The 10,000-nt window shown below is 48.6% G+C and overlaps 1 protein-coding gene across 39 annotated transcripts in view; it reads left to right on the top strand.

The window, feature by feature from the left end:
- Positions 1 to 10,000, top strand: part of heph (polypyrimidine tract-binding protein 1 heph) — a 131,481-nt gene that overhangs the window by 76,774 nt on the left and 44,707 nt on the right. For 14 of the 39 annotated variants that reach the window (XM_086547318.1, XM_086547304.1, XM_086547335.1 and 11 more), the window contains one exon: positions 5,283 to 5,463. The exons of the other annotated variants lie outside the window; for them this stretch is intronic. In XM_086547318.1, the coding sequence (XP_086403444.1) occupies positions 5,377 to 5,463 (87 nt within the window). In that variant the 5' untranslated portion in view covers positions 5,283 to 5,376. The remainder of the gene's footprint in view (positions 1 to 5,282; positions 5,464 to 10,000) is intronic. 39 annotated transcript variants of the gene reach the window in all.

Raw genomic sequence — 10,000 nt, 5'->3', positions numbered from 1 at the left:
AATGTTGGGTGGGGCTGCCATGTGTGGAGGTTTGTTTGGATGTTCCTTGGTCGTTGCCAGAGAGTCGCCCCTTGCCTCTTTCCTCTTCTGTGCGGGTCTCGGGAAGCCTTCGCGCGCCGGAAGGTGGATAATCCGAATTTAATGTTTGATTTAGTTAATTGATCATTCCCCAGCCTCAGCTGCAAATAAATTCTTATACTACTCAACCGTTGCTAGTTAGTTACTCGCTGTTTGTTATGCATTGGACAAAGCGTCAAATAATGCGAGCACATGTGATTGTGTTACGATTTTCAGAGTGGTTTGTTGTGCAATATCCATTTGTATTGAAATGGACATTTGACGTTTTGATTATTCTCGTGGCAGTTGTGGTGTGGAATGATTTCCGTTCAAAATCTGGAGCATTTTGAGTCAATATCAATCACGCAAATATTATTGTTGAACTTCTACAGGGGGGAATTTGTTCACGGCCGCGTTACTCAACAAGCAATAGTAGTAGCTGGACAGCAGACCGTTCTTGGAACCCTTGTCCTAATGCTCACCGCTCCCTTCCCCCCTTTCCCCTATTACAATGCTCCCTCTCCCCTCTCCCTCTACCAACCTCCCCCTCCCCCCAATTTCCCTCAACCATCCTCTCCCCTCAACCATCCCCTTCCCTCCCCCTCTCCCCTTCTGCCTCTCCCTCAACCATCCCCTCCCCTCCCCTCCCCTCCCCTCCCCTCTCCATTCTCCCCTCTCCATTCTCCCTTCCCTCCTCCCCATCAGAAGTACGCGCAGTCGCACCACCACCCCTTTCCCCAGCTCGCGTCCCCTCGGTTGGGTAATCCCGACTGATACGCATCACCTGCGCCCCGGGTGCTTTGTACGTTCACCTAACAGCTGTCCCGTCCAGCGGAAAATTTTGCATTAATGGGTGCTGCCCTGTTGACTTTTTTTTTATTTCCTTATTTTACTGATGATTGCGAACGATTGCTGTGGGACTTGTAATGACATGGCTTTGGCTTTTGGTCCGTCCGTTTTAAAGATGTTTGGGAATTATTGGGAAGGAAACCACAACCAATTTGACCGTTTGAAAGGAAACGGATAAAACGGGCAAGGGGGAAAACGAGGAATGGGAACGCAGTCTGCCCGACATATTGCCATGCATAGGTATACCGTCAGCTTCGGCGATGACGAACGAACAGCGAGGCTCTGCTAAGACGCTGGGTTTTCCCACCATCGTCATACCGAAGTGGTTCTAACCCCGGAAGTTGCAGAGCACCGCCATGCGAGGAAAACTCTCCTCCGTTTTCTATCCTTCCTTCTCTCCAGAATTAGTGGAGACTACCCTCAAATGATTGGATCTCTCTCTCTCTCTCTCTCTCTCTCTCTCTCTCTCTCTCTCTCTCTCTCTCTCTCTCTCTCTCTCTCTCTCTCTCTCTCTCTCTCTCTCTCTCTCTCTCTCATATATCCACTTTTTTGTTTATTCTAACGCAGGCTTGTTAGAACCCTGAGTTATGAGAGGTGGTTCTCTTATACTTCTGTTGACGGTGATAAAAGTCCCAGGTAATGCCTTAAGCCCTAAGAGTATGAATAGGGGAATATTTTTTTGTTTTGGAGTGGAATTCTAGCCGAGTGTGTTGTCTGTGCGGCGTGGGCGGGGCGCAGCGAGGCGAGTTGGCGCCGGGCCAGCGTGGCGACGTGCCCCCCTCTCCCCTCCCACCTCCCCTCTCCCAGACACCTCTCCACCCGTCATATCACCCCTCGCATTTACCTCCCTGCCAGTTCCCTTAGCAGATTCACCGTTCCACTCTTCGAGTTGGAAATATAGCCCTGATATCAAGTTTTCTGTCACTCTCTTTCGTCCTTGATTTGCCTTTCCCAACCCCCGGTTTTCCTCCTTTTCTCTTTCCTCTCAACCTCCCCCTCCGTCCCCCTTCTCTCCCTTCCCCTCCTACTTCCTTCTATTCCCCACATCCCCTTCCCCTTTTGGTGCCTTGGTTTAAATCTCAAAAGACGAAGAAAGAATTTGTACGAAGGGTGAGGAGTTTGGAGAGAGAGAAAATGGGAGTCGAAAGAGGGTTGGTGGAAAGAGGGGAGGGAAGGGCAGAGGCGTGAGGCGGAGGGAAAGAACGAAATATGCGAGAACGTCTAAAACCATTATATTTGTAATGAAAAAAAAAAAGTTCAGACTGATTTGGCGCCTGTATAACTTAATCGTTTTCTATCGACCTTTCCCTAGGGATTGGTGGAAGGGTTGTGAACGCCCGGGAACGCGGTGGCCGAGGCGGCATCTGTCGGAACCCCGTTGTGTGAAGGGACACTGGGTTTATTGTTGGGTCGCTGGATACGGGTAGGGTAGGGGAGGGGCCGGGTGTCCTGGCTGTCATAAGGGAATTAGATATTTGGTGAAGAGGGAGGGGAATATCGGGGTGACAGATGGGCTGAGTCATGAGGGGATTATTTCGCTTCATTCCCAACACCCGCCTGCTCACTCCCCCTCTCGCCCCTCCCTATCTACACCCCATCAGACACCCTCTCCCTTTCCCTCCCTCCCCCTCCCCCCTTCTCATCCGAGTAGCGTGTCGAACCTCGTGTGCTTCTCATTCCACGCCTTCCCTCACAACAAACCATTTGCGTTAACTTGCATGCACTCCCTACGCATGAACGCCCATCGCTTGACGACTGTCGTTGCTGTTGCAATTGTCCTTGTCCCCGAGTTTTCACAAATCGGTGTCGGACATCACGTCATAGGTGATCTTGGAGCGGTCTTCCCGTCCCACTTGAGACTTTATTACCAACTATCCTCATCCTTGGCTCACTGTAGGAATACCAATTGCATTTCCCCAGTCTAGCCACTGAATTATTGTAATTGCTTTCTCCCCTCCACCAAGGCATTTTGCTATATTTGCTATGTTTCCCCTCCCCACCTAATCCAGTGGGCTATTGTAACTAGTTTCTCCGCCCATGCTTCGTGTGGGAGCAAGTCCTCCCCCGGCTGCGGTGCGGGATTCCTGGCTTATTTCTCTTCATCAAAGTAAGCTGCGGCTGATTATTATGGAAGCTGCGGCGAGTGTGGATACTGAGAGGATTGATAGCGAAAGATGCCCTCCCCTGGGTGTCGAAATTAGATCAGAGGAAAGTCCCTGAGAACTCCCTCACATTCCCTACTATCCTGCCAGCCGCCACTATTGATCGTACGGGAGTGCGTGTGTTTGCCCCTCGACCTCACCTGGGACATGGGACGGACCACCTACCAGCCAATTGACTGGCGTTGCTCCTAGTTGCCAGCTAGTAGCACCAGCTTGGCCTAGGACACATGGCTGGAAGAATGTAGCCTTGACAGCGCCTCGACGACGACGTTTTTTTTTTTTTTTTGTCGATTCTCCTCAGCTGGGGAGAAATGCAGTTTCTTTCTTCCAGATGTTTGGATATTTAGCTTTTGTAGCGCGAGATAAAACTTTACAAAGGAAGGGCTAGGTGGGAAAGAAGAGCTCTTGGGGTTTGTTTGGGGAGACTTGCGGTAGCGGCTTTGAGGTCCTTTTAGCATCAGATGCTCCAGTTTTGTTAGATCTTGCTGGAATTCGAGGTCAGGAAGTCTCATTTAACCCTTGCGCTAAAGTTTTATTTGACTTTATTTAATAAGTCAGTCAAAGGCAGAGCAAACAGTAACAGAGACTAAAGATTTAGGAGCTTGAGTAGTACACTTCTGACGTCAGTCGCCCCCCCCCCCTCTTACCCCCACCCACCCTGACGAAAACAAACAAACGGAGCTTAAGCAGAACGTTTTCCAAGCCTTGTCATCTGTTGCTGCTGATATTGACCCGTAGTTGGTGTGGCTATCCCCGCCCCTCCTCTCTTAAGCCCCCCCCCTGTCCCCCTTGTCCCTGTCCCTCCCCCTATCACCTCGTTCCCTCCCCTCCCCTCCTTTTCTCTTCCACTCATCCCGCTTCCGTCAGGTCAATACCTCCAGCGGGGCTCCCTACCTGGAGCTTTACGAAGAGCATCATCCTGGGAAGTAAAGTAGTAAGCTCGCAGAACTCGCGCTCTCCTCCCTTCCCTTCCTCGTCGCGAGTGAGGGCGCCCTTTACTTCTTCTCATCTTTGCGAAGTTGTATTTCGGGAATAATTTTGTGTGTGGTTGGGGTGGTGGTGGGGTGAGGGGGTGATCATTGTAACTGTTGCGTTTGGGCGAGTGTCGCGTACGTGTTTTACATTATTAACAAGTCTGTTTCCTGATGTCTAAGGGTACGATTTTTTTCTAGAAATTAATCGTGCTAGCGTGAAACTCATTTCGTGTACAAAGCCCTATGTGTGTTTTTTTAAGTATATCAATCGCTTATCATTGTCATTTCACGCCCTTATTATTATGATTTCAGTTTTAACCTTGGATCACGTGGTTTGGGCCTCTAGTCGTGCGATTTGTTTCTTAAATCCTTATCTCAATGTCTGTTCAATTAGTGGATGTCGCGCGCGTACGCGAGAGAAAAACTGTTAAATGTATATATTTTTGTAATCTAAATGAGACTAGCTTGTATGTGTAAGAGTTTCATCACAAGCCAATTAAATCAAGAGAAAATAATTACTGCTCCATGGACTATGGTACGAAGCGTATTATTCAGTGCCTAATAATCGACGCCGTGTTATCTTCGATATGCATTCTATGCTCTCGTCTTGAGCACCATTCCAGTTGCGGTAACACAAGCTCCATTGCATGAATAATGCACCTAACGTTTTTGTGTTGGTTTGGGTATGCGTGTCCAGGCAGAGAAAATTGGGTATAGTTTCTTTTGGTTGTATTTGATCAAGCATTGTAGGTGTCAGTTTTGTACGTGGCGAGAGATCCCACAAGTGTTCGGATAGTCACTGCACCACTCGTCTTTGTGGTGAACACCTGTTAAAGCTTCGTGTTATGATGAACAATCTGCTATATTTAGCTTGCTCCGTGTTGCATTTTTTTCAGCGGCGTAAACGTTTGACAGGTTCTCAAGCTTTTTTTTTATGAAGTTGTGCTTAGGCGTGAGCAGGCGTATGTTGACGTCTATTTTAATGGTTGACAACACCCTCATTGTTTTACTTGGCACGTTACCTAATGTCGAGATCCTTGCAGTAGACGCGAACATACCCGAAAACAAGTTGCGAAGGGAAAACACCAAGTTTGGTCCCTTTGCGTGAGCTTTATAAAGTACTGTGAAAATATAAATTCATCCCCCTTTTTTTCTCCATAATGAATTTAGTTATAAAACATTTCGTGTTTTCCCAAATGAATAGAGCACATAATTAATGTTCTTTTTTCTTTCCTTCCAGGTAAGCCCTAAACTGTAAAGGTGTACACTGCTATACTTTGGTAGTAGCAGCTAAGGGAGAGTTGGATCGGTACCCCTCACCCCCCTTGTGTATTATGAAGAGGCCCTTCAGCGAAAACCCCCAAGCTACCCCCTCCTCCCTTGCAACTCTCCCCGACGACGAAGAAATGCATCAAATACAGGTACGTAACGAGCAAGATCGGGGATTCATGATGGTGTATTTATGTGTCCGGGTCAACAGTAGCCGTTGATCTGGTATTGCTAGCGACTTCATGATTTTCTTTGATGTTGAGAGATCGTAGTACAAGAGGGGGTTTGTGCAACTCCATTGAGAAAGAAACTAGCGAGTTCAAGTTCAGAATGGGCGCGCACGTCATTGATAATCATCCTCGTTAATGGGAGCATTTTCTCCCCTTTGTCTCTTCGTGCGTTTCTTGTGCCGCGTCGAAATGCATACTTTCGGCAAATTCGCTTGTTGAGTGGTCATTAGCTTACGACATTTCGGTGCGCCTTTGGTAACTCCCCCTCCCCCCCTTGGCGCTCCCCGTCCTCCCATACCCCTACCCCTACCCCAGTCCCCGTCCTCCCCTTGGCGACCATGGAAAACGGGAATCATCCTTGGCCCGGAGACTCAACCAGCTGAAGAGGGAAGGAAGACGCGGCTGTGTGGTGGTGGTGGTGGTGGCGGCGGCGGTGGTACTACCACTTTTTATATGCTACGCGACCATGCACCCGCTCATGCTCACGCTCGCAAACACACACACACACACACACACACACACACACACACACACACACACACACACACACACACACACACACACACACACACACACACACACACACACTACACACTACACACTCGCTACACACTACACACTACACACTGCAAATTTATACATGTACTTTCATACACGTAAGGGGTAACTTCTGAACGTATATATTTATATCCACGACATTAAACGGTGCGATGAATTACACACATCACATTTATGGTGCTGTCGACGATTTATTGCATTTAGTGTTCTTAAAGAGGAGAGTGGGAATATGTTAAATAAATATTACATGAATTGACATTTGATATATATATATATATTCATTTTCTTATAAAGACATCGTTTGTCAAATGAGCGAACATCTCTCCTTTGCATAATTGTATTTGATTTGCTTATAAAACTCGCGTAACAGTCGTCAAAACGTCGGGAATGAACGCACCAACACTGCAGAGTTCTTTTGCTCTTTAACGTTTAAAAAGAGAAGAAAAATCTCTGGGCCGCGGAGGAGCAGCGTAGAAGCAGCGAGTGGTGTGATTGTGGTGTAGCAGCTAGCGGGGGTGTTGGTCTCCTCTCCTTGTGTTCACCTTGACGGCCACGCCCCGTGACGGCTTACCTGCTTTACGAAGCCGCCTTCCCTCACGCTTCCTCTAGCGTGGGGGGGAAGCGTAAGGGTAGGGGGGGAGGAGGGAGTTGCCGTCGCTGCTACTGCTACTGCTACTCCGCCGCCGCCGCCTCCGCCTCCGCCTGTTCGCCTTTTGGCCGGCTTGATTTCATTACTCGAGTTTCGGTACGCATTGCGCCCCATGAATGAACACTCGAGCTCCTCCAGCGGGCGGAGGAGAGGGGGGGGGCGTTGACGTGCCGCGACTTTTAAAGGTCGTGTATGGGGTTGTGGTGGGTGAAGATCATTTTTCTTAGATATAAAAAGACATTTGATATATTGAGTAGCAAGGTGTATCCCGACGAATTTTCCTTGTGTTTTAACTGTTGTCGTCAAGTCTTGATTTTAACACGGCAAAGCAGATCTCGGGTTCATTACAGAGAACTTCTCTTCCACTAAATTTGAAGGCAGGCAAGACCCATTAGAATGTTACTTGATAAACTTAAGCGGTTATACGATTTGTATGCTGCATGTGATCACTTGTGTGTAAAATGTGGAAATTGGCTGTTTTAATGTAGAACGATCGTTTGAAGGAGTTGCAATCTCTAGAAACGTATGCAGTTGCATTTCTTAAGGAAGGCTAAGCGTTGAGCTATAGTCGAGTATTTTATTTATTCAAATTTAGGCTTTAACTTGAACTTTAACCCCTCACGCGAAGAGGATGGGGCGAATTTGGCGCTGTGAAGCGGGGGTCGGAAACGAGGCTAGTTAGGACAGGCGTGCGGCACACGGGGCGAAGGGGCAAAGGGGAGAGGCGATTTGCAGCACACGAATTGCGATTGAAGGAAAGAAGGTAGAAAAGGTTGCGAGGTGGAGGGGGAGGGAGAGGGAGGAGAGGAGAGTCGTGTCGTGTCGTAAAAGGTCAGAGGCTGGGCTGGAACGGGGAACAAGGTCAGGCAGGGAAGTGGAGATGAGAAGGGCGTGGGGACGGCTGTGGGTGGGGGGAGGGGGGAGGGGGGAGGAAGGGAAAGATGCGAATGCGCAGCAGCGGATTTAGTCGTGATTTATCTATAAGGGCCAAGTGGTGCGTCATGTTAGGTCGTGGCACACTGTATTATGTACGAGGGCAAATGGTGGGATACGGCACCTCGCCCTCGCCTCATTCTTTATTAAGGGCGACCTCACACCTGGCCGTGCAGCGAATCTCTCTCTCTCTCTCTCTCTCTCTCTCTCTCTCTCTCTCTCTCTCTCTCTCTCTCTCTCTCTCTCTCTCTCTCTCTCTCTCTCTCTCTCTCTCTTTTTCTCTCTTTTTTTCTCTCTCCCTCCCTCTCCCTCTCCCTCTCCCTCTCTTCCCTCATTCACTCTTTCTCTAGCTACCTCACCTTCCCCTTGCCCTGTCCCCTTCTCTCTTTCTTTCTCTTTCTCTCTTCCCTCATTCACTCTTTCCCTAGCTGCCCTACCTTCCCCTTGCCCTGTCCCCTCCATCCCTCCTTTATGCTGTTTCTTTTCCTATTCTTTCCTCCCCTCTGATTTTCTTCTCTCCCCTCCCCTCGTGCGCCCTCTCGATTTCCCTTGCCCGGCAGGGGAGATGAAAGAGACGAATGTAGGGGAATCGAGCTCCCCCTCTCCCCTCCTCCCCCTCCTCCCCCTTTTCCACCTTATTCCCCCGCTTCTGTTGCCTCTCCTCCTCTTTGGCCCCCTGCCGTGAAGAGGCACTAACTACTTCTCCCAACGTCACTTGCCTTATTAATCTTTACTCTCGATAAGTCGTGGATTCTGACGCGAGCACATCGGCGAGAAGCGAATTTAGGTCGACGTGTATTTGCTCTCGGAAGGCGAGGCTGTCGCGGCGCTGTACAGTTTCCCCTCAAGGGTCGTTGTTAATTCAAGTCGTTTTTTCTTTTCTTTTCTTTTTTTTATTGTTTTCGCCTACCTCCTTTGCCCATCTGTCCCTCCCTCCATACCCTCCCTTCTCTTCCTTTCCTCTCTTTCTCTCTTTCTCTCTTTCTCTCTCTCTCTCTCTCTCTCTTTCTCTCTCTCTCTCTTTCTCTCTCTCTCTCTCTCTCTCTCTCTCTCTCTCTCTCTCTCTCTCTCTCTCTCTCTCTCTCTCTCTCTCTCTCTCTCTCTCCCCCTCTCTCGCACTCAGCCCCCCTGTGAATAGTCAAGGGAATTGAACTTCTGGGAGGGACGATGATGGGGCGTCATTTTATATCTGTGAGAAGAGGGGAGAATAATGGTGGCTTGGCTTGGCTTTGTCTTCACTGTAATAACGGAAATGGTCGTTTATTATTGATGGTTGATCTTCCCATCATACATTTTTGCTTACTTTTCTTTCATAGTACCTGTTGCCTTCATAGTCAGGATTAGCTGTCTGTTGCCACGGTTTTTGTTTGGCATTTCCGGGTCTTTCTTTTATTTATACTTTGGCGAAATTTCTTTTTCAATATATGATAGTTGACGTTGGTCTTTATATATGTAATGTCAAACACGGCTTTACGGCTGGCAGGCAAACTGAAAGAAACATTTAGGTCTCCACTTTTTTAAGATAAAATAACATTTCCATATTCCCGTGAGCTGTCTCCTGCCTTATCTTTAAGTTCCGACGAAAAAGATTTGAAGGTTAAATTTCGTACCAGATCCTGCTCCCCTTGCTCTTTAGAAAGCACCGTTCCATAGCCACGTCTCTCATCCCTTTAAAAGCAAGAGCGAATTTCATTGCGTATGAAACCTCCTTTACTCCTAAGAAGATCGCACACGGCATGGAGATGCTCCTTTGATATAAAGATACAATCAGCGCTGAAGCCTTCCCCTTTCACTGGGCCGTATTAAAGCCTACAAGCCGATTTTACTAATGGCGCAAGTGACCGCTGAGTGCGCTCTCAGAAGGACGAAATCCTGCTACGGGAAATTCCGGGTTTTCGAGAGAACTCCATCGCTAATGTTGGCGGTGGCTTTTTGTGTGGCGCTCGTGACACAAGCCACATATCCGTCCTGTCGCTTGTGTCTTGGAGGCAGAGTTGCTCCCATGCAAGCTCCAGGATGGAGCTGGAGGAAGGTGAAGGAGGTGGTTGGTTGGTGGGGCCAAAGACACTTGCGGGGTCAAGGACAAAGCAATTTGTCATGAAAAACTGCTGCTGCCCTGGGACGCTCACGGAGGTCAACCTCAGTTCACACTTCATTATCTGAGGATTCTTTTGCTAATCTAGTCAAATTTTAGAAGCGCATATTTTAGCCATTCCTATTTACATGTTCATCGTTCGCGCGCGCGCACACACGCCCGCACATCTTGGGACTCGTCTATCCCAGGGAGCAGCTCTCTGGAAGGCGACGGTGTTCGAGGCC

The sequence above is a fragment of the Penaeus japonicus genome, unplaced genomic scaffold (assembly GCF_977035675.1).
Source record: "Penaeus japonicus unplaced genomic scaffold, GWHDUDI00000001_assembly GWHDUDI00000019, whole genome shotgun sequence".
Classification (NCBI taxonomy): domain Eukaryota; kingdom Metazoa; phylum Arthropoda; class Malacostraca; order Decapoda; family Penaeidae; genus Penaeus; species Penaeus japonicus.
This window is presented reverse-complemented; position numbering and strand designations above follow the sequence as displayed.